This window comes from Ochotona curzoniae, unplaced genomic scaffold (genome assembly GCF_017591425.1).
Source record: "Ochotona curzoniae isolate NIBS_2020 unplaced genomic scaffold, NIBS_Ocur_1.0 contig_2688, whole genome shotgun sequence".
NCBI classification, from domain to species: Eukaryota; Metazoa; Chordata; class Mammalia; order Lagomorpha; family Ochotonidae; genus Ochotona; species Ochotona curzoniae.
The window spans coordinates 24,238,010-24,261,982 of NW_024465553.1; the positions used below are offsets into that span (position 1 = coordinate 24,238,010).

Genomic DNA, 23,973 nt, shown 5'->3' on the forward strand with positions numbered 1-23,973 from the left:
GCACTTCAATAAGTTCATGGAAAATGGAATCAAGAGATCAGTTTAATTTGCTACAAAAATAATGTAAAAGCCATGCATGCAGTGATCTCTGAATAGTTTGTAACAGTAGGTGATGCAAAATGTATGCATGGATTTTAAAAACATATGCCAATACAAACATCTTCTAATTCCACTTTGCCATAGCGTTTCTGAAGTCCCCTCATGCTATCCTAAGTAGGTCAACGCAAACAGAGCTAGCCACGTCAGTCTTTGCACTTGTCTCTTCTGGGAAGTGAGTGTATTCCAAAGGATCTGGAACTGGACCATTCCTGGCTTTACTGTGTCACGGATACATTCTCTATCTTCCAATCCCTTTTTAGTTCAACAGGTTCACATCTTTACTCAGCTTTGCAGCAGATTTTTGTGCCGTCACCATTTGGGGAGACAAGTGGTAACTGGAGCTAGGGTGGTTTTCGGAATCGCATACCCTAGCACACTTGGCCTCACACACACCTGCATCAGCATGGCAACCGTCATGGGTCCGACTCCGCCCGGAACGGGAGTGATGAAAGCTGCCCTCTCCTTGGCCTCGCTGTATGCCACATCACCCACAACCTTCTTCCCGTTTGGTTTGCTCTCGTCTGGTTAAGAACGGAGGAGAAAAATCAAAGTCTCAGAATCACAATTCCAGTCTTTCAAAATCTCCAAGTTAAATGACCATTTATGACAATTCACTCCAAAAAACTGAAGTAGAATTTGAACATGTGCTAGTCCTATCAGGCTCGAGGGTCTCCTTTACCTGCCAGCTGTGGGTGACAGGTGTTTGTGATTTCCTAGGGAGAAAACTCTTTTACCTTCTAAAAAAAACCCTAAGATGCTTACGTGGCTTTTCAGAACCTGGAGAATCCTTTTGTAGTCCTTTTGCTAGCAAATAAAATATCAATTGTTTTTACTCTTAAACCAGCTATCCAGCATATAATGAACATCTTTTAAAATGTTAATTTGCTAAGGCCTACAAAGAAATTTTTTTGGGTGGTGCACAAAGCTCCAGCTATGTCACAGCTGCCAGACACCGTTTCTACAGCAACTGTCAGCATTTTGTAAGCTCCAAGCATGAGCTGGAGGAACAACCCAACATCCCATTCCAGAGATGAGCAGCTACTTAAATGGATGCTGAAGGCAAAGAACATAATTATGCTTCCCTTAAAAGGATACAGGAACAACTACAAATTTTATCAGCAAAGCAGAGCTATTCAAGAGAACAAAGCCCAGTGATGCATCATTCCTCACTCAAAACAAAGCGCAGCCTACACTTGGCGTCAGTGCACTTTCAGGAGGGGTCAGGGGCAGGTCTAGACCCTGAGCAAAATTAGGCAACTGAAGCAGGGTCCGGCAGACTAGTCACAACATCCTGCATTGGTCCAGTCTCCATGGAGGATGCTTCACGGTGTGGTTCATAAAACGGAAGTGAGGTACCTGAGTCTCAGCCCAGCAGGCTCTTCCACTAACTGTGAGCAGAAGAGTTAGTTAGCCCACAGCTCAGCCGCTGTGGGATCCATACTCATCTGAAGTTCAAAGATAAGGAAGAAAATAAATAAATAAAACTACTCACAAGCTTGCTGTGAACCAAACGAGAAACTGAGAAAGCATTCTTCAAACACAAGGCTTTCTTTTCCCACCCTTCCCACAGAAGGAGCTGGTGAACATTGACTCCTTGGGTTAGTTGTGGATTTTGAGATTAGGAAGTCAGAAATGACAGCAAATATATTTCCCATCATAAGTCCTAACATCATTTCAAAATGCCTAAGAAACAGAGTTATGGGTTTGCCCTTTGCATTAGTCCATTGTTTGTTGCTATAACAAAAGGCCCTAGACTGGGTATTTCATAAACAAAAGAGACTTACTTAATGCACAGTTTGGGGGCTTGAAAGTCCCAGGTCTGCCTCCAGTTAGGGAGCCCCCGGCTGGATCACAACTTGGGCAGGGAAGTTGGTATGAACAGAAGGAACCAAAGGCTGCATGCACAGCAGCCTAGTTCTGTAAGCACCTGCTCTTGTGGAACTATCTTGGAGTTCCACCAGAACCCCATCAGTGTCTTCTAAGAGTATGTTCTCCAGAGACCTTATCACCTTGCACTAATCCTATCTCATAAAGGTGCCACCATCTCCTAATACCACCTCCTTGGGGACCAAGTCTGTAGCACATGAAACTTTGAAAGCCAAACTACATCTAAACCATAACACCCTTTGTACAGGTTTCAAGTCTAATACTCAAGTTAGCCTAACACACCTCTTGTGCCCCATCTCTGGGTTACCATTGGACAATTTAGTCCACATAGGAGACATAGACCCATTACTGTACAGCTAAATGTTGAACTGGAAGAGTTCATGTTTACTCCTAAACCAAACACTATGAACGTTGGCTTGGACGTCTGCTGCTGTGTGTTTGCCCATGCGGTCCGTAGGAAAAGTGACTTCTTAACCTAAGTAGATGGCTTCAGAAACCAACATGCACTCTGGATTATCAGCTCCCAGCCTAGAACTTCTCTTTCATTGGGAAGCTGCAGGTAAAAACTCAACATAAAATCCAGCTGAGTCTCGACTCCTTCACACTGAAATTTGAAGACCTCTGATGACAGAGGTGATATAGAAGCCATTACACTGGGAAAGCCAAGTCTGGACTGGGGTGTGAAGCGGAAACCACTCCCTCCTGTGTAATCCTTCCAAATAAAACACTATTAATCAAGCCCTTCTCAAATGGTCTTTGGCATACCAAGCAGGAGGAATTCTTTCACATGTTTCTGTGGCCAACATTTTCTGCTCTGTATTTTAAACTTAAACGCCTTTTTGGAGGGGAAAAATGCATGCCTTAATTCATTCTTAATTTGACGCATCCCTGTTATCCCATGCAAAATGTTTTAAAATCATCCAAATATGAAAGAAGCAGTGGTCCAGTTGTGAATACACTGTTCGCAGTGGGAGCTGGTGTTTGGTGTAATGGTTGGAATGACAGGTGGGACACCTACACCCATATCAGGGGTGCTGGGGTCAAGCCCTAGCTCTGTTTGCAGTTCCACCTTCCTGCCAACGTACATCCTAGGTAGCAGCACGTGATGATTCAAGTATTTGGGTCCCATCTGGTACCATCACCGAGGAAGGAGAATAGAACAAATCAAACAAGTACCCCAGCCAAATGATGATGACAAAAATCGGGGCAAATGGAGACTCTAAGGTCAACTGTGTCAACCAACGGACATTGGAAGGGTTTCCTCATCCTTGGACTGGCAAAATTAACAGCATTTCAGAACTACTGAAACCACCCGGGCAGAACACTCAGAGTGTATGCCACATGGGGACCCTGGGTTGATATCGGGTGGCCATTCCCACCCCCGGGTACTGAAATGGATGGGAGGCTGGGTATAGCTTCTCCCCTTATCTCCTCCTTTCCTCCAGAAACAAAAAGAAGAAATAGAAAAATCTGAAACAATGATCACATCCATTTTTCCATAACCCACAACCCTTCCCATCCTGATTAACTATGTAAACAAACAAACGAAAAGTATTTGAGTCCCTGCCATCCATGTGGGAAACCTGGATGAAGTTCCAAGTTCCTGGCTTGGGCTTGGCCCAGTCTCAGTGTTGAGCACTTGGGAAGTTAACCAACAGACAAAAGGTCTTTCTCTCTATCCCTTTCTTTGCCTTCCAAATACTTTATTTTTAAATTAAAGTGACTGCAGAAAACAGTAAGTCCTTCAGCCTACTCATTGGTCTGTTAACTCTGTGATTAACTCTGGCCACTCCCCGGGAATAGTAACACGCAGTCTCAATATTTATTTGCCTATGTGCTCAGGATTAGCAAAAACACTACTGACCAGGAGGGAAGATTTCCACCTTGACGTTTTTTCTACCTTAACATGTCAGGAAGCCACGGGAACAGGACAGTATACCTAAGTCAATGCTCCTTATCTAGTTCCAAGACCCCACCCAGGTTCTCCTTCTGCATCTCTCACTATGAATCCCAAAGATGCCAAAGGCAGGAAGCTGACAGAGAAGATGCCAGTTTTCCAACAGAGTGAGCTTGTCTGTTATATTGCCAAGTATCCAAAGCAAGGAGTTGTAGGAGAGCAATTTCTCTCTCTATCACCCATTAGGTAATTATACTACCAGAAAGATGAGTGATCAATTATGAGCTACTGTCTTCACAGCACGGCAGGCAGAGTGGGAGGGAGGTAAGACTTGACAGTGACTAACGCTCCTGGCACCTCGGTGTCTTCGCTTCAAATTTCAGATGAAAAGGGGGGGGGGGGGAGGGAAGACTAGTTTTGCTGTAATTCCTTCCTGTAACGCAACAGAAGCTGGGAAAGCGGTCATGGCACCCTCAGACCACTGCCTGAGAGGAGCTGATGGCCTGACAAGGATAGCACAAGAAAACCAAATGTGAGATACTGCCAGGTTCTCTGGCAGAGGGGGAGGGGAAGTGGAGGACTCTCAAGAAAGAGAAATCATCCTTGTTTGAGAGGAATCTCACAGTATCTGGGAGCGAGAGCAGACATCACAGAGAAGGAGGAGAGGGCTCAGCGCGCACCGCTGAGCATCACTCAGTCACATGGCCCATGCCCCGCACTGCGCTGATGCTCTGCAGAAGCGGCTCATCAATTACACTGTGCCTTTCTTCATCCTGTGAGATGTGCTCCAAGCATCGGCCAGATGGGGCAGCTCCAGAAGATCATGGAAATGGAATTGGAGCAGCAGTTTAGTATGGTGCAAAAACATTTTTGAAATTCACACACAGTCTTCAAAAAGTTCATGCCAGATGTGTATTATCTAAATACTATGCAAATTTCAAAATTGTTTTACATCAAAACCAAGAACTCAATTCAGGTCTCCCATGTGGATGGTGGCAACCCAGCTACTTGCTTTCTCCCAGAGTCTGCATCAAGAGGAAGCTGCAGCCAGAAATCAAACTCCGACACTGCAGTGTGGACGGAGGGCATCCTAACTAGCAGCTTACCCTTTAGGCCAAGCACCCACCCCTAATTTTATCTTTTCACTCCTTTTTCTATGAACTTTTTGAAGCCCACTCACACTTTTCTTCGAAATTCTAGGGTTGCTAGAACAGCCTGCTTTGCCAAGGATGCAAGTGTGGAAACCCACCAAGAACAAAAGTGCAGGGAAGGAAAAACGACCCAGCTCAGCACAGGCGAAGACTGGAGCTCACAAGTGCAGGTGGTTGCTGAAACTCATATGGGCTTAAGGGGCACATGGAGGAAAAGGCTTAAGGCAAGGCAAGACCAGGTAGCCGGACTGGGTAGAAACCAACTGGGAGGATGGAAACCGTGAGAGACTCATCCAGCTAACACTAAGAATAGGAAGGACAGAAGCATGTTCCTGGTATTAAAAAATGGGGCCAACACGGGAAATGTTTGGGAAGAAAACTTACAGGTTTTATAGCTGGGGAAAGAAAAACGCATTATTATTACCTGAAAGAGATAAATGAGAAGTAACTTGGCAATGAGGATACCATGTATAGTTTCGCATATGATTTAAAAGGCTAAACTTAACCTAAAACCATGAGCAAAATTGACATTTTAGGAATTGATTGCTGTTTGCATGTTTGTAGCTTTTGACTATACTTTTGAGGAATAATGTTTAGTTGAATTCCTTACCTAACAGAGTGTTAAGCCAATGATTCCAAAGCCACCTGAAATCATGTCATTGTAAAACTTAAAACCATGAGGGAAGGGGTGCAGAGGGCACAGAAAGGGGGTACAGATATGTTCCTGGATCTGCAATGTGAAATGCATGACATTTGTTGACTTTATCTAAATAAAATATATTTTTTTAAATAAAAGAAATCCTTCTAGAGAATTCTGGGGATGATGAGTCCCTCTTGTGTACTCTCACAGCATTTTCAACAGTCATATCATCATATTCTCAATCCACCCATCACCTTTGTTAAAATAAAGGGTGATCTACATGAAGATGGAGCATATTCCTTCTTCTGCCTCATTCAACACCACCCCCTCCTCACCCACTCTGCCACCTCCGTCCCAGACACAGCATGGAAACCACGGGCTCTGACAGCAGGGTAGGTCAGCCTGTAAGGCAACCTTTCCACCTGCTAGCAGTATACACCCTTGGACAATGCCTCCTCTCCTGACCTCTGGTCTTCAAGTGTAACATGAGATGGAAGGTCTTCACTCAGGCTGCCCTTGACCTAGACATCACCTCTTGTAGGGCTTTCTACCAGAAACCACTTCCTCCCCCAGCAACGCTCACCTGGTACATAATTGATGCCACAGTCAATGACCACTGCCCCAGGTTTGATCCACTCCCCTTTCACCATTTCAGGCTGGCCAGTCGCAACCACCAGGATATCTCCTTTGTTTACCTGGGGACATGAAATAATGTAAGAAATTCAAAAATGACACCTATCAAAAGTCCTTTGCATTTTCTACTGAAGTCTTTATTTCTACCTACTATTTCACAGAACACAGGGTTAAGGCAAAGTGAAAGCCACTATTTCTCAGAGCCCTATACTGCTATGCTCAGCCCTTCAAGTGCCATAAAGCCTGTCTTCCTCTGGGCATTTTATCAAACGGGAAAGCAACGAGAGCCTGCAGCCTAGTGGGGAGCACTGCTGTGGAGCCACAGACCTGGGACCCCTTCCCTGGACAATGGAATGAGCAGAAATAGCACCACAGAACATTGTTGGGACAGGATAAGAAGCCAAGATGCTGAGCCTTTCTCAAGTGTTCAAACATCCCCTGTGCTGCCAATGGGGACATGGACACATGAGCATTCTTGGACTCAGGAATGTGATGCAGGGATGCAATGTCACAGAACTAAGACTTACAGCACCCTCATCCCCTCGTGGCACTTCTGCCTTTGAGCCCATCATTGTGAGGCACATGGGATCTGGCTACCAGCAGCCAACCCCAGGACATGCACAGCTGATTTGTATCTACCATGAGGCAGTCAAGAGGTGGAAGTCTAAAATCAGAACCAAACTCTGCATACATTTGGGCAAGTTTTTACTTTCTTCAGCTTGCAAAAATACAGGAACCCCAGAAGTACACAGAGGTGAAATGAGTTAAGGCAGGAAAGGCCCATGCGATGGGCTTGGTACTTCAGTGTTGGCCATTGTCATGTTGTGAAGAGAACCTCAACACACAAAGAACACACAGAGTCATGAGCACAGATACCCATGTGTACAGATGCATGTGAAACACCTACTCAGGAACCCACCTCTTTATCTAGATTGGCAGTCTTTGAGTGGCAGGTGGTCACGGTGGCATTGTTCCACAGCAGTAGGTCATGCATTGGGGCACCAACTATTTTACTCCGTCCAACCACCACGGCGTGCCTGCCGGCAATCTGTACCCCTGAAAGGGAAAGTCAGCAGGTACCAGAGGTGGGTGAAAGATGCTGCCCTCCTATTGGGAAAACTCCAAAGAGCAGTGCACAAGAACAGGTTCTTTCTGAAAACACTCCTTTTTTGGCAATAATATTCTCAACTCTAGAATTTCAACTATAAACTGGGATTTTACATGTGTCCTTGTCGCTGTGGGTTTTTGAGAGCTGCTCAAGCCGAGATCCATTCATTGAGTCACAGGGGAGTGGGAAGAAATCCTACACTCAAAAAAGAAATCCTGACATAACACTAAAGAGCCATATGGCAAAAGGTATCAGATTACATGACATGGGAAAACTGGTTATTACAATAAATAGGGTATATGGGATGGTGAGAAGTGGAGGAGATCAAATTAGTATCAGTTATTCTCTCCAACTTTGTTTATGCAGTTGTATCCAAATTTCTCTTCTGGCTTAGGGCCTGAGCCATCAGAACTACAAGAACAAAAAGTGTTCCCTTGCAGTGGAAGTCTTAAAAGGAATATTTTACTGTAATATAAAGTTAGTTTTTGCTTACTCAGCCACTAGTCTTCTCAAAAGATGCCGATGTCCTTTTCAGAAGTGACCCATACTCTACTCAATGGAGATGCTTTAGGGAGCATTCAGTGGTGAACCTTTTACCTGCTCATCAAAGAGATCTGGTCCCATGACGAGCACAGAGACAAAGGGAGGCCACAGCTGCTTGGAGCCACCCACTGGAGCCTGTGAAGGAGTTGGCCATCCAGAAGAAAGCAGAGAAAAGGTCCCGAGAATGTGACCTGAGCCCTCTTTCTCGGGTAGCACTGGAGGGAGCAGACCCTTACATCGGGCAGCTTGGATGTAAAGTATGCTTGCTGAAAACCAGTTTCACAATCAGGAGACAAGCTCTAAGGTGATGCAAACATCAGGAGCATCTAGAAGGAAAGACCTGACACGAGGAGGGCTTAGAAGGCACCTTCCCATGCTTTTCAGGAATTGGCAGGCAATGTGAAGCTGCAGCAGGCAAACAGTAGTTTCTCTCTCAACAGGAGGAAGTGGGAAGCCAACAGCTGCTGCACCTCAGGGCCTGTTTTCATCAGGTCATAATACACTGTGCTCTGAATGTGCTAAAGACACAAATGTGGTTATAGGGCTGAACTGTACTGCCTGTCCCCGGGCCTACGGCTTGACCTTTTCTTGCCAACCACAGAAAACATGCTGGTCAGAAGTTTCCACTTGAAATATGTGGCTTACTTTTTTTTTTTACAGCTCCCCCCCCCCAAAAGTATTTATGAAGAAATCAAAACACCAAAGTGCTAACTAGGTAACTCCATAACATGGCCAATTGTTGAAGAGATCCATTTCCGGCCATGTGTTTAGTTTCAGAATCTACAGAGAGATTTGGTGCTGGTTTCAGGGATGGTGAAACGTCATTAAATTTGTATGGCCTAGAGATTATGTTTTATTTTCACAAAAACAAATTGCTTTGAGCTCAAATAACCCTGAGTTCATTTCTTGGCTCTACTAGCCCTGGATAAGTTCCTTAATCTCCCAGAGTCCATCTTCTCAGCTGTGCAACAGCAGTAACTCCTATTCCATAAAGTTATGAGAAATTAAATAAGAAATTAGGTAAAGTGTCTGCACCATGCAGATAGGCCCTTTGGCCAGTCAATCCATTTCTTTCTGGCGTAGGATATAACCACTCTACACTCATCCACGTGTCAAGGCCAGGTTCCAGGCCAGGCTGATTTTTACCTGTCTTTTTTATGAGCTCCAAGCATCCTTTAGGCGTACATGGGATGAAACAGTCATTGAGATCACCTCTAGCAAGCTTTCCTGCACTGATGCTAGTCAACCTGCAAGAACAAAGGGGAGTTGTCAGATACAGGTAGTCAGAAGCAAATGTTATCTGTCTCTGAGTTACCAATACAAGGCAGGAGGGTCCGCAGGAGGCTTTAATAGTTTGTCAAGAAAGGAATTAAAATACAAGTCTCTTTGGGCACAAGAAAACCCATGCGGGTAGTGCTTTCATATACACGTGTTCCCCATGGACTTCTGCAGGTCCCTGCTACACTGCACACATGGTGATGAAGTGTGACGTGGGGAGCCAGGCCACACTCACCCATCTACATCCTTCTCAGGCACGATGGCATCGATGAGCGCTTCGGTATTGATGGGATTTTCTGAGTCTAAAGGCAGCTGCATGATGAAGCCGTGGACAGTGGTGTCCTCATTCAGGGATGTGATACACTTCAGCACCTGCACGTAACACCATGCAGAAATCAGATGGGACGGAAACAGTCAACAAGGCAAAAATATCAGTTCTGCCCCATTGTCAACCTCCCAAAAGTTTCATCACTGCCTTCTCTGAGTGTACCTCACCCTCAGGCCCCATGAGAAAATCTGCTTTAAAACAGAATATATCCCTCTACTGTTTGGTAAAGAAAAATCCACTTAAGAAGAAAACTAGGAACTTTCATAACTTATTTCAAAAGCAATACACGCATTACAGTCACAGATCAAAACATGGTACAGCAATGTCCAGGCACGTTTTCTATGATGACAGAAATATTTTGTAATTTGCACTTTATAGCACTATGATGGCTACTGAAGTGATTGAGGAAGTGAAGTTTAGATTTTACTTCATTTTTACTAAATTTAAAACATGCTGGACAACGCAGACAGAAAATCTACGTGAGATCTGGAAGTTTTTTTTTTTTCCCTCACCTACTCCTGGCAACTAACCTTCCTACTTAGAGTCAACCCCCAGTTTCAACTTTATAATCACCACTGATCTGGGCTGCCTATTCCTGAGCTTCCGATAAATGAAATACATACGGGGGTACTTCAAAAGGTCCATGGGGAAACTGAAATCAAAAAAGTAGTTTTATTTTAGTGCAAAAACTACCTTGAAGTCCACACACAGTTTTTTTTTTTCCTTCTATTATGTACATTTGCATAGATTTTTTTGATGATTCTTTAAATACAACACAAACTCAAAAAAATTTTACACCAAAATAAACAATCCTTTAATCCAGTTTTCTGTGAACCTTAAAAAGAATGTTTTTTTTAATCTGAAAGGCAAAATGACAGAAAGAGAGAAACAGAGAAATTTTCCTTCTGCTGGGTTCACTCCCCAAATGGCCTGAACAGCCAAGGTTGGACCATGCCAAAGCCAGGAGTCAGGAATGCTAGCCGGGTCTCCAGGACTCGGGTTATCACTGGCTGCCTCCTCAGCCCATTTACAGGCATCTGGATTGGAAGCATGGCATACTGAGAGCAGAAGCAGACACTCCAGAAAGGAATGCAGTGAGCCCAAGCAGCGGCTTCCCCACTCCAAACAAGGCCCACTCCGTGAGCTTCAATGCAGAAAACTCCAGAGTCCCATGGCTGATTCTGAAGCTCTGAGCACTGAGTCTTCTGAGGACTGCGCCCCTCCCTTGGTGGGTGTTTGCAGGGAGTCTAGAGGTTTGCAGTCTGCCAAGAAAGAATTCCCTTGAGGGCTTAGGAATGTAAAATACATCACTTCCTTTAGTTCCATTAAACCAAAAAGCAGAAAGGAAAGCCCTCAGCTGCCCCATTCCTGACAGCTCACCTCCGATTCTGTGGCTGTTCTTGGTAACTTAATGTGAGTGGCTCTAATTCCAATCTGCAAAACAACAACATGTGACATCAGTAAATGGCAACAGAAGCTGACACAGGACCATTTCTTTTCCTGCAATGACTAGAACAAACCAGGAGGGAGGAGTCCCCATTGCACTGAAGCAGTTTCGTGTCTGCTATTCCTGCTGTTTGGGAAGTTTAGAAAAATTATTGATAAGAACATGCTCAAGGGCAAATCACAGCTGTTAAACTACTCATTTCTGCTGTGGGTGCTAACAATTCGTACAGGGGGAGGTCAGAGGGCAAGGGACAAAGAGGTGACAGGCCTTACCTCCTCAGCAGCCTTCAACTTCATACTTATATAAAGATTGGAGTCATCTCTGTTGCCAACCTAGAACAATAAGCACACGCCAGTTAGGCGGCTAGAGAATAACGGTGTGTGGAAAAGCTTCTAGAATTTCAGTGTTGATAAAGGATATGTTCAAGCATGCCACCCTTGTGGCAGAACACTTCCGGGACAGAAGGGAGGTGGAAGGACAGAGTGTAGCTGACAACCCAGATGGCATTTACAGGTCTACCCCAGCAGAGCCCAGCAGCTTCCCACTGGAAAAGTCACCAGGAACAGGAAGCCAGGCGGGGGGGGGAGGGTCTCCTGGTTACGGGAGAGTGCTAGGGGCATGGTGGGCTGAGAAACCGCTATCAGGCAGCCCTGAGTGATAGAACTTTCTGCAGCAGCCTGGCCTCTAGGCACATGGAGCACGGAGCCCAGGGCACTCACACAGAACAGAGATCCAGCCAAGGGACTCCACAGACAGGCAGCAGGGTGGCGCGGGAGCCTCGTCATCTTCACCACCACATCTGTGTTCTTTGCTCATGAACATACTTCTAGGTTTTCACTGTAACCATGGATCACTAAGAGTTTACATATATAATGTTTTTTATTTTTATTTGAAAGGCAGGGTTACAGAAACAGAGACAGTGGGAGAGGTTCCATCCACTGGTTCTCTCCCCAGTCAGCCACCATGGATGGAGCTGAGCTAAGCAAGGTTAGGAGCCAGGAGCTTCTTCCAGGAGCTTCTTCCCCTGTGGGTGCAGGGGCCTAAGAACGTGAGCTATCCCTACACTGCTTTCCCAGGCCGTAAGTAGAGAAGTGGATCAGAAATGGAGCCAATATGGGATGTTGGTGTCACAGGCTGAGGATTAACCCACTGCACTGCTATGCAAGGGAGAGCGGCTATCACCAAGGTTTTATTTTTTGTGTTACAGATACTTTGCTATACTCCTGTAATTGCCATTTAACTCCTTTGCAAGACTGAAAAAGGCTACAACATATCTGTTCTTGCCCACAACTGCCACGGGCAATGTGGAAGGGCCCTTGGCACTGAAGGTAATGCAAACCAGGCCACTCTCCACCAGCACAAGAGAAAGAGGCCAGACAGCCCAATGTGTTGGTGCCACTGCAGGGTGGTCCCCTCAGAGAGCGGGGACAGGCACTGACCGTGGGTTAAGCTGGCCAGACAGCCCAATGTGTTGGTGCCACTGCAGGGTGGTCCCCTCAGAGAGCGGGGACAGGCACTGATCGTGGTTTAAGCTGTCTGTTTGTGTAGTTCTCAGAGGACTCATTTTAAATTTCAAGAAATTCCCCCAGAGGGGAATTTGATGGTTTCTACAGGTCATTTTGTACAACACAGTAGCTGCTTCCCCTAGGGGCTTCCCGAGAATTGTGGTATTTGCTACCTTATGTTTCCTCTTTAATCACTTTCTAATTATATAGGGGACTCCAAACAGTTTGTAGAAAAATGGAATTGAAAGATAAGTTGGGGCCAGTTTCATGATACAACAGGTTACGCCAAATATGATGCCAGCATCCCATGTTGGAGTGCAAGCTTCAATCCCCACTGCTCTGCTTCCAATCTAGCTCCCTGCTAAGGTGCCTGGGAAAGCAGCAGATGGTAACACAAGTGCTTGGGCCCCGTCACTCACACAGAAGACCTGGATGAAGTTCCTGGCCTGGTCCAATCTGGCTGTTGCAGTCATTTCGGTAGTAAATCAATGGAGTCTTTTTCATTCATCACTCTGCCTCTCAAATAAACAAAACAATCTTTTTGGAGTTTATTTTGATGTAAAAAAAAAATTGGAATCCACGCACAATTTTTCATTCCATTTCCATGTACTTTTTGAAGAGTGCATATAAGCATGGATATAAAAATCTTTTGTACCAAAGTAAACTTATATAAAAATATATATATATATTTTAAATATATATATATTTATATGTAAAATATATATATATATTTCCCCATTTATTTGAAAAGCAGAGCTACAGAGGTCTTCCTCTTGCTGCTTTAGTCATCAGATGGTTGCAATGGCTAGTGCTTGGCCAGGCCAAAACCAGGAGCCAGAAGCCTCATCCAGGTCTCCCACATGGGCAGCAGGGGCCCAAACACTTGGGCTATTTTTCACTACTTTTTCCCAGATCTTTAGCAGAGAGCCGGATCCAAAGTGGATCTAACCAGCACCCACAGGAAATGCCGGCATTGCTTTACTGGCTATGCCATAATGCCAGCTCCCCTTCTATATTTTTTAAGTAACTAGGATTCTGAATATTCTTATAATATATGATAAATGCTTGAGGGACAGGATACGCTAAGCACCCTGATTAGATCACTTTACAGAGCGTGTATGTATTAAAGCATCACACTGTACCCAATAAACATAGAAATAATTATCATTTGTTGATTTAAAGATTTCACCTATCATAGGCATTTTTATAGGGGAAAATAGTTATACAATCATTAGCAGACTAGAGGCACAAAGAATGTTTAGCTAAAGAACATTAGATTCTTGACTGGCATTCAAGCGGGTGGGTGGAAGCCTGGTTTCTCAGAACAAATCTTAATCCCACTGCAGCTTCTCAAGAAAACCACTTAAGCATTTTATCAGGAATGCTAATGCCTTCCTTAGGCAGCTGAGGTCTTTTACCAGAACAGATTAGAATGGCTTCTTTATACCAGGAGTATGCAACCTGCTTCTGCCAAAGGCAGGCAACACGTATTTGGGCCTTTGTGGGACACAGACCATCACAGCCACTGCCACTACTGCATTTTAAACCCTTCGCAACCTGGACAGTATTTGGACAAGGGCCAGTGGACCAATCCCTGCTGTCTACCAAAAAATATCTGGGGTATTGTTTTATTCATTACTTCTGTTTGTTTGAGGAAGCTTTGGTGGATAGTGAAGCAAGTCGCATTTCGCGATTTTTTTATTGTTGTTGGTTTTCTTCCCTGTACTTTGTGAGGACTCAATGAGCTCCTGAACTCACATATCATGTACTCGGAAAAGCTCTTGGTAGGGAGCAAGTGGTGCCTTTTAGATTACTAAGTCGGAGTATTATATCTGTTAGGGTAATGGACATAGATATGTATTTATATCTCTTATGGAAAGTCAAGTTTTAATTTCCTATAAATATCTGGTTCTTTGGGAAGGTACCCAGCTGTTTTTTTGTTTTTTTTTTTTTTAATTTCAAGTGTAGGTGCCTGCTTGGGCCAGATAATGAGTGTCCTTGAATGCCATGCTAAGGAATTAGAAAAGCAAAGGGAAGCAAGCAGGTTTTAGAGGGAGACCTGGGTTCATATCCCAGACTCAATGCCTTTATTATAATTGTGATTTTGGGCAAACTACTCAAGACCTTTGAACAGCCCTTGATACGGTTTCTAGAGAAGCTCCCAACCTGGAGAGGAAGTACATAAATTAGAACAATCAGAAATCTATAAACATCATTTGAGCTGTACAATAGACACTGTATATAGTGTGTTCAGTCCTTCCTTCCACAGGATGAAGAACAGGTCGGGACCAGATCCACACTTTAGCAAGGGCAGCTGTGGTCAAGGGGACCTGGGTCTAGAATCCAAAGCCTTAATCCACCAAGCAGGTGACTCTAGGGTTCCAGGGGTGGGAGCAGTGGGAATCAAGGAGAGGGAAGAGATTCCAAGAGCTTCCACGAGTGGGAGTTCAAAAAGTTTGTCGCTGGGGTAGGCATGATCACACAGCAAATTTAAATTAAATTAAGCTGCCACCTGGGATGCCAGTATCCCAGATTGGAGTGCCTGGTTTGGATCTGGCCACCCCACTTCCATGTCGGCTTCCGGCTAACCCACAACAGCAGGTGATGCCTGCAGTCTTTCTGCCACCAACATGGGACACCAGGATGGGACTTCTAGCTCTCTGGCTTCAGCCCTGCCCAGCCCCAGCTTTCGTGGGCATTTGGAGAGTGAACCAACAGGTCTCTCGTTCTCTGTCACTACCTTTCAAATAAATAAATGACCATGTTAAAAAAAATTTCAGAAAAAGATAAGCTTGTGAAAATGAGAATTAATATGTTTATTTTAGTGCAAAGAAATTGAAATTTATGCTTAGCTTTTCACAATGGCCACTTTTCCAGGGATTCTTCTGATAAGATTTATTTTTTTGAAAGTCAGAGTGACACACAAACAGAGGTGTGTCTACCTGTTGTTGGTAGACACTTCCCAAAAAGTCTCAATAGCCAGGGCAGGTCCAGGTTGAAACCCGGAGCCTTAAACTCTACCTGGATCTCCCACGTTGATGGCAGAAACCCAAGTGCTTGAACTAACCTTCCACCACTTCTCCCAGAGGCCTATAGCAGGAAGATGGATTGAAAGCGGAGCAGCTGTGACCTGAACTGGAGCTTGGATACGGGAAGCCAGTGTGCCAGGTGGGAGCTTAACCTGCTAAACCCCAACATCAGTGGCTCCAGAAATCTTTTAAGGACCTCTCAACTTACATTTTTTGCACCCTAGCAAACCTATTTTCCAATTCCCATTTTCCACAAACGTTCTGAAGTGCCCTCTTTTTTTTTTTAAGATGTTTATTTTTTATTTGAAAGGCAGATTTACAGAGAGAAGGAGCGATAGAGACAGAAGGTCTTCCATGCCCTTGTTTACTCCTCAAATGGCCACAATGGCCAAAGATTAACCAACCCAAAGCCAGGAATCTCTTTTGGGTCTCCCATGTGGGTGCAGGGTCGCAAGGATTGAGCCATCCTCTGTTGCTTTCCTAGGGTATAACAGGGAGTTGCATAGGAAGTGGAGTAGCTAGGACACGAACTGGTGTCCATACAGGACACCAGCACGTGAAGGTGGAGGATTAGCCTGTTGAGCCACAGTGCAGGCCCCTTGAATTGCTATTATAAGAGACAAAATCAATAGGATGATAATCCTTCAAGGATGGGGACTAAAGGACAGAAACAGTATGGAGGTGACCTCCACAGGATGTGTGGGCAGATGCCAGCACCAGGTCTGAGGCTGAGAGATGCTGAGACAATTTATCACATAAGCCATAGTCTACAAAGATGCGGGCTCTGGTGCTGAAGTCTGATACTCCCAGCAAGGACACTGGCTTATCGATAAGGACACAGCAGACCAGCTGTGGAACTGTGTCCCTGAATAGAGGCTCCTGCAATCCATAAATCTAAAGTCCATGGCAGAAGTTAATTTTTAAAACAGGTGGGAGAAAAACATTTCCTGAAATTGCTCAAGAAAAGATCATGTTATAGGACAGAATTACAACACATCTTAATTGGCTTCATGTTCGGCTCTAGATTGGGCAGCACTAAACTCCGTCATAACACATAATAACTGTTTTAAGGAGCTGAGCGGAAGAGGCAGGCTCTGCTAGACAGGAAAAAGCTGCCACAACAAAGAACAAAAGGCAGTTTGACCATTTCCAGAGTTACCGTGCTTGTTAAGGGAAAGTCAGAACAATAGAAAACTAACTGGTAAGCCTGGCATAGTAGCCTAGTGGTTAAATCCTCGCCTTGCATGAGCCAGGATCCCAAGAGGGTGCTGGTTCATGCCCCAGCTGCTCCACTTCATTTCCAGCTCCCTGCTTGTGGCCTGGGAAAGTGGTCGAAGACGACCCAAAGCCTTGGGACCCTGCACCCATGTGGCAGACGTGAAAGAAGTTCCTGACTCCTGGCTTTGGACTGGCTCAGTTCCAGCTATTGCAGCCACTTGGGAAGTGATCCAGCGATTTTCCAATAAAAACAAATAATCTTAAAAACAACAACAACAACAAAGAGTTGATCTTTAGCAAGAGTGACTCCCATTTTGATTTTTAACTTGGTCTGATGAACCAGGAAGGGAGCTTAGTCCAAAACAATGGCCTCCTGTAGTTTTTAATTAACAGTCTACAAAAAACAGATTCCTTGCTGATGGCATTTACCCTTACTACAACAAACAATTCACTGGAATAAGCCAAAATATAACCAGTCTCCAAATGTGCTAGGTACACGCCCACAACATACACCCTGACCCTTAGTAATTTGCCAAAAAAGTGAGAAGCCACCACAGCAGAGAACGCATGAGGCATTGAACGACAGACCACCTGCTCTTCTCTTCTCTGCTAAGGCCTCTCAGGCAAACAGCAGGGGAGCAGGAGGGGGCTCTGAAAGCACTGTACTCTGAGATTCCTAAGGAACAGGGGAAAGGACTTAGCAAAGAATGAAATGTGTGTGCAGGCATTCAGCTAGGGAGAAGGTGCCGTGAAGAAGCTGCTGTTTTCCTGGCGTCTGAAATGAAATCAATTTGCCACCCAAATGAAGCCTTTTAGATACTGATTTGCAAATTTGTACAAATATTTATTGCATGCTTGTACCCATGTGAACACTCCTGAATGAATGTGGATGGAGTTCAGGGAAGAAACTCTACCAGGCAGGGCCCTGCATAGGCAAGTATCCTGTGAAGCTCTGGGTCTGGCGAGGCCATGTACCTGCAGAGATCCCAGGGCTGAGCCCTCTGGCAGAGTGGTTTAAGAAACAGAGAGTGGAGGAACCACACCCTATGGAGGCTAGAGAAGGGAGAAATACAGCCCTGTGGAGAGGCCCAACTCAGAGGAGTTCCAGACTTAGCTTAGGGCAATGCTTCTGGAAATGTGGGCTACCTCAAGTCCCAGGATCCTTTCTTTTTTTTTTTTCCTTAAGATTTACTTGTTATTTTACTTGAAAGTCAGAGTCACAGAGAGAGGAAGACTCAGAAGAGAACATCCATCCACTCTTTCATTCCCCAAATGGCCACAACGGCCAGGCCAGTCTAGAGCCTGGAACCTGGAGCTTCCTCTACATCTCCCATGTGGATGTAGGGGCCCGAGGCTTCGGGCCATGCTCTACAGCTTCCCCAGGATCATTAGGAGGGAGCTGGATTAGAAGTGGAGTGGCCAGGGCTTGAACCAGCACCCATATGGGATGCTAGCATCACAGTCAGAGGATTAGCCACGATGTGAGTTTGCAAAATACTTTCGTAAGGAGTGTTTGTCAACCTAAATAGCATGAGTTTTCCAACGTACAAACTCAAGACAGCAATAGGCATGGACGCAGTGAGCTGTGGGTGCTCAGAGAAGCGAAGGAGGATAAAGGAGTTTCAAGCTAAAATGCAGAGGTTATATAAGTTGTTTTGAAACATCTACCCTTAGCTACAACGATCAATAACAAGGGCAGTGTCAATCTCTGGCTGGCAGGGCAGACGCCCTCACAGAAGCGGGTTCTGCAACAGGGCTGTGTGTCTGGCGGCCCATCATTCTGCTATCAGGCACTTGCCTCCAAGGCCCTCCCAGCTCCACCGGCCAAGGACTGGCCCAAGTGACTCCACTGTATTGTTGACAACTTTTGCTAACTACCATGAGAGTGTTTGCCTTTTCTACTGTGGCAACTTCCATACTGATGACACGAAAGTTACACCACTGGTCACCTAACAAAAACGAAGGCAATGTTAGCCACCTACACCAGTTGGAAGATAGCCACATAATCTCATAAAACCAGATGGTAGTTTCACATAGGGATGCTCTTGATAAAACTGTACAAATTAGAAATTTGATGAAACCTCCACCTCGAGTGCATGTCTTTCTCATATTCTATTCGATCTTGCAAGTCGAACAAGACAATTTTTACAACGAGCATCATCTTTACTTGGAAGAAAAACGACAAACAGACTATTCAGGCTTGAGTATTTGGCAAATATTTTCTCAAAAATGAAAAAAGTGAGGCTGGCACATCAAGGAAAACAACCAGTTGTTTTGCTGCCAATGATAAAATGTGAGCTTCCAAGTGAAATTACAACTTTTTACCCACACTGTGAGCTTGACAGCTTCTCAATACATACAGACCTTTCTGATGAGATCATTGGCAATAGTAATGATTTTTTAAATATTTTACATGAGGAAATGTATTAACATTTGGAAGATGTGCATAATTCCATGAACAATAAAGATATTCTACAATGTCGCAGGTTTAAGAGACCTTGGCCATGGGGCCAGCACAATAGGTCAACTGGCCAATCCTCTACCTCCAAGCACGGTATCCAGTACGGACACCAGTTCATATCCCGGCTATTCCACTTCCCAACCAGCTCCCCTCTTTGTGGCCTGGCAGAGCACTGGAGGACAGTTCAAAGTTTTGCGACACTGCACCTGTGTGGGAGACCCAGAAGAAGCTCCTGGCTCCTGGCTTCAGATCAGCTTAGTGAACCAGTGGATAGAAGATCTTTCAGTCTCTCCTTTTCTCTGTAAATCTGCTTTTCCAATGAAAATACATTTTTTAAAAAGAGACCTTGGCCCAGGTTAAGGATTCCCAGAGTAAAGCAGAGGGCCACGATAAGCCAGTTGAGCCAGAGATAAGGTAAGAATTCGAGCTAAAATATGGGCTTGCAAAGAGAAACCAAAAAGTAGGCAGTTGCACACAAAAGCAAAACAGCTCAAAATGGGGAGGAAGAGGGAAAGGAGGTGGAGGAGAAAGAGGAGGAGTCTTCTTGACAGACTAAGGCCGTAGCTAACAGATACACACTATGATGGTACCTGTAAAATAGCCAGGCCTGGAGAGAACCCAGGGACTTGCGCCTTCATTTGAGTGACGTCATTCTTCAGTTTCTCTCTAATTTGTCTAGAGAAAAAGGAAAAGCTGGGGTTAATACACAACACTTAAAACACAAGAAAGTAATGGACGATTATCCATCTCTGCTTCAAATGAGCAATTTTTGAGTGGATATTACCTGCTACATGTACCATCAACTGTGCACCAATGTCCCAAGTCTCAAATAGATGCAGATCTATTCCAACGTTTTGACACCAGCTGGGTCATATGGGGACAATTTAAAATGGATTCACTGATGGCATCCAAATTCACACAGTGGGGGCCAACGCTGTAGCACAGCAAGCCAAACCACCACCAGCAACATTAGTATTCTATAAAAGAGCATTAATCTGAATCCTGACTGCTCTACTTCCTATCCACCTTCCTGCTAATGCAAAAGCAGTGAAAAACAGTCCAAGGGCTTAGATCCCTGCCACCTATGTGAGAGACCCAGATGGTGTTGCAGGTTCCTGGCACTGGCCTGGCCTGACCTTGGCCACTGCAATCATTTGGGGAGTAACCCAACAGATGGAAGATCTTCTCTCTGTGTTCCTCCCTCTTTGTCACTCTGCTTTTCAAACAAACAAAATAAATCGCTAAATAACATCATATAGTAGGCAAAACAGGTTAAGCTGCTGCTTGAATCCCATATGGATGCTTGTTCAAGTCCTGGTAGCTCCGCTTCTGATACAATTCCATGCTAACACGCCTGGGAAAGCAGGAGAGGATGGCTTAAGTCCTTGGACCCCTGCAAGCATGTGGGAGACCCAGAAGAAGCTCCTGGTTCCTGGCTTTAGGCCAATGCCGCTCTGGTCACTGTGACATTTGGGGAATAAATATCTCTCTCCCTTTCTATAACTCTGCCATTCAAATAAATAAACAAATCTTAAAACACACACACAGAGTGAATCAATAATTACTGATCCTTATCTTTTCTATTCCCCAGGTTCTACCTGATCACAACTCAAGTTCACATCTTTGGTTCAATCTACCCTAGTAAAATATCCATAGGATAGCCACATGAAACTAAATTATAAATCAATGAACCCCTCCCCAAATTTGATACAAAAATTTACAATTACAATCTAATTCACAAAAGAATTTTCCTTACAACAGAATATAATAAGGTTTGAAATATAACCTCTAGGTACATAGGATAGTTATTTTTTCAATATATTTCAATATAGGATAACATCAAGATGGGAATGCTCAAATAACTGAACTTTGCCTAGATACATGATTTAGCCTTCAACTTGAACAGGATGTCTGTGTGGGAGAACCACTCTTGTCCCTTAGCTTTCTTCACATTACCCCCCTGTACCATATTTGGCATACAAATGTACATTCACATTGGCACAGCTCTCATTCTAATTTAGCCAGTCCCATTTCTGCTTCCGTATTCTTTTCAAACAATTGACATAAACAGGCACACGAGGCCTAAGAATCACTTTATGTGGGCTTGTCTAGCAACACTGAGAATTCTGAAGGATACAAGAACTCATTCAAGCATATCACATTTTATTTCTAGTCAGAGACCTTTTTTTTTTTTCAAATTAATATTCTCCGCAACAGAACTTAAAAGAACAAACAGCCTATTGGTTTTTCATCTTGCAATCTGGCCTGTGACAAGGCCACGGTTCTGCTCTGAGACAAGAGAACAAGCAGCACTGTGGCTGTGCAGAGTGCCACTGCCCAGGAGTTGCGGCCTTTGCTGCTGCCCCAGTGACCATCAGCTGTGCTTCCGGCAGCTGCAGAAGGCCCCTGGGAGGGCCACATTCCCAGGCTCACCTCTCCCTCTGTCTTTCATCCCTCCAAGCATGCTTATTAACACAAGGGACTTGAGATCACCTTAGAACAGATCAGACGTATAACAGGACTCAAGCAGATGACGTGTGCATGTTTGTAACCCTATAAAAAAGGGTCACATACCGCAACACCAGCCAGTTCACGTTACAGCTAGGGCGACAATCAGGCTGGGCTGGGATAGACTGCAGCACCAGCAGGAGCTGGAACAGGGCAGTCTAGACCAGGCCAGGCTGTGCAGGAAGATTGTGGATGCTGAGGTGAGGCGAGTCATACCAGTCTGGGGCTAGTAGCGGTCAGGTTCATGAGTTCCAGGGGCGGGGGATCTGACAGGGCTCGGGTAGCTTGGCTCTGGACCTGAGACTCACCTGTTTGGTAGGGGCCGGGTTCGTGAGCCCCAGGTGGCAGGTGGAAGGGATCCGGTGGGATTCGGATCGCCTATCCTGGGGTCTGGGATCTGCCTGTCGGGGGTGTCAGGTTCATGAGCCCCAGAGGTAGGGGATTTGGTGGGGTTCTGGCCCTTGGGCTCACCTGCCAGGAGAATGTTGGGTTCGTAAGCCTCAGGGCTGAGGAACCTGGTGGGGCTCAGGTTGCCTGGCCTGTGTCGTGGGTCCCACTAATGAGAGCGCCAGGTTTGTGAGCCTCAGGAGTGGGAGATCTGGCATGCCTTGGGTCGCCTGGCCCAGGGGCTGGGGGAATCCAGCGGGGTTTGGATCATCTGGCCTGTGTCCTGGGGTCCGCCTGTGAGATGGGTACCAGGTTCACGAGCCCTAGGGGTGGGGAATCTGGCGAGCCTTGAGACGACAGGCCTTGGTCCTTGGGCTCACATGCAAGAGCATTTCCTACTTGGTGAAAAAGGTGGAGCAGTGGACACAGGCCCAGCTATAAAAGGAGAATATGGCAGCTCATTTGGTGCCATTGCAGAAGAACAGAATAAACCGGACAACTACCCAAGTCAAAGGATGACAGCAAAAAATCTCAGTGAAACTATAGGATTACCATGTCAGCCAATGGGCACTGAGAGGGGGGCTTAATCCCTCAATTGGTGAAATCGGCAGCATTTAAAAACTATCCAAGCCACCTGGACAGAACCCTCAGGAAATGTATACATGGAAATCCTGGGTTGATATGAGGAGGTGGTTTGTCATCCCTGGGTCCTGGGATGTTCAGATGTCATGTGTGGTTTCCCCTTTTATCTCTCCCCTTCCTCCAGGAAAAAAGAAGAAATAGCAAATTTGGAAACAATAAGTTCACTCAATTTTCCCTAAACTTTGATCCTTCTCACCCTGGTCAACCATGTAATCATTATAAATGATAAAGAAAAAAAAAGGGGGGGGCCACAAAGGGCTCGGCACTGTGGGCACTAGTGACTAAAGTCTTCGCTTTGTACAAACTGGAATCCCATAAAGCCACAGGTTCATGTCCCAGCAGCCCCACTTCTCATCCAGCTCCCTGCTTGTGGCCTGGGAAAGCAGTCGAGCACGGTCCAAAGCCTTGGGACCCTGCACCCGTGTGGGAGACCCAGAAGAAGTTCCTGGCTTCAGATTGGCTGAGCTCTGGCTATTGCAGCCACTTGGGGAGTGAACCAGCAGACGGAAGATTTTCCTCTCTGCCTCTCCTCCTCTATCTGACTTTCCAATAAAAACAAATAAATTAAAAAAAAAAGGGGGGGTGGTGGCACACAAAGTCTCTTCCAGTTCTGCATCCTCTCCAACACAAACAAAACTCAGTAACTGCAAGGCCAGAAAGGAAGGAGAGACTCCTGCCCACTCACTCACAGCACTCACGTGACCTTCCTAAGACCCATAAGCAGAAAGAAGAGCAAGTACAAAGGCCCTGGTGGGACAATAAGGCCCAACCGGTACTGGAAGCAGTACAGTCAGGCAATCTTTTATTATGAGTGTGAAACATCTAAATGGACAGCTTGCCCTACCAACCACAACTTCTTTTTTGTTTGTTTGTTTTCTTTTTTTTTTTTAATATATTTTGACAATCTTTACATAGTTAATTAGGGTAAAAAGGCTCAAGGGCTACAGGAAAGTGGATAAGACTATTATTTTTCCCAAATTGTTTCCTTCATGTTTAAAGGGAGAAGGCCCACCCAATTTCCCACCCTCCCCAGGTCCCAGATGTAGGGTATGCTCTGAGGTTCTTGCTCAAGTGGTTTTGATATTTGAACAGTTATGAATCACTGCCAATCTTGCCACTCCAAGCACTATGAGGTCCTTGAGGATTCCACTGATTGACACAGGCCATCATAGAGTCTCTGTTTGCCCTGTATTTCGCTGCCAACATATAGCT

General features: G+C 45.2%; 1 protein-coding gene across 1 annotated transcript in view; it reads right to left on the minus strand.

The window, feature by feature from the left end:
• The window catches only part of MTHFD1 (methylenetetrahydrofolate dehydrogenase, cyclohydrolase and formyltetrahydrofolate synthetase 1), a 63,331-nt gene that overhangs the window by 28,455 nt on the left and 10,903 nt on the right, over positions 1-23,973 (minus strand). Inside the window, exons 2-9 of the mRNA XM_040975464.1 lie at positions 19,815-19,899; positions 11,284-11,343; positions 10,945-10,998; positions 9,472-9,608; positions 9,105-9,205; positions 7,227-7,363; positions 6,258-6,369; positions 493-620 (exon numbers count right to left, since the gene is read on the minus strand). Of these exons, the coding sequence (XP_040831398.1) occupies positions 493-620; positions 6,258-6,369; positions 7,227-7,363; positions 9,105-9,205; positions 9,472-9,608; positions 10,945-10,998; positions 11,284-11,343; positions 19,815-19,899 (814 nt within the window). The remainder of the gene's footprint in view (positions 1-492; positions 621-6,257; positions 6,370-7,226; positions 7,364-9,104; positions 9,206-9,471; positions 9,609-10,944; positions 10,999-11,283; positions 11,344-19,814; positions 19,900-23,973) is intronic.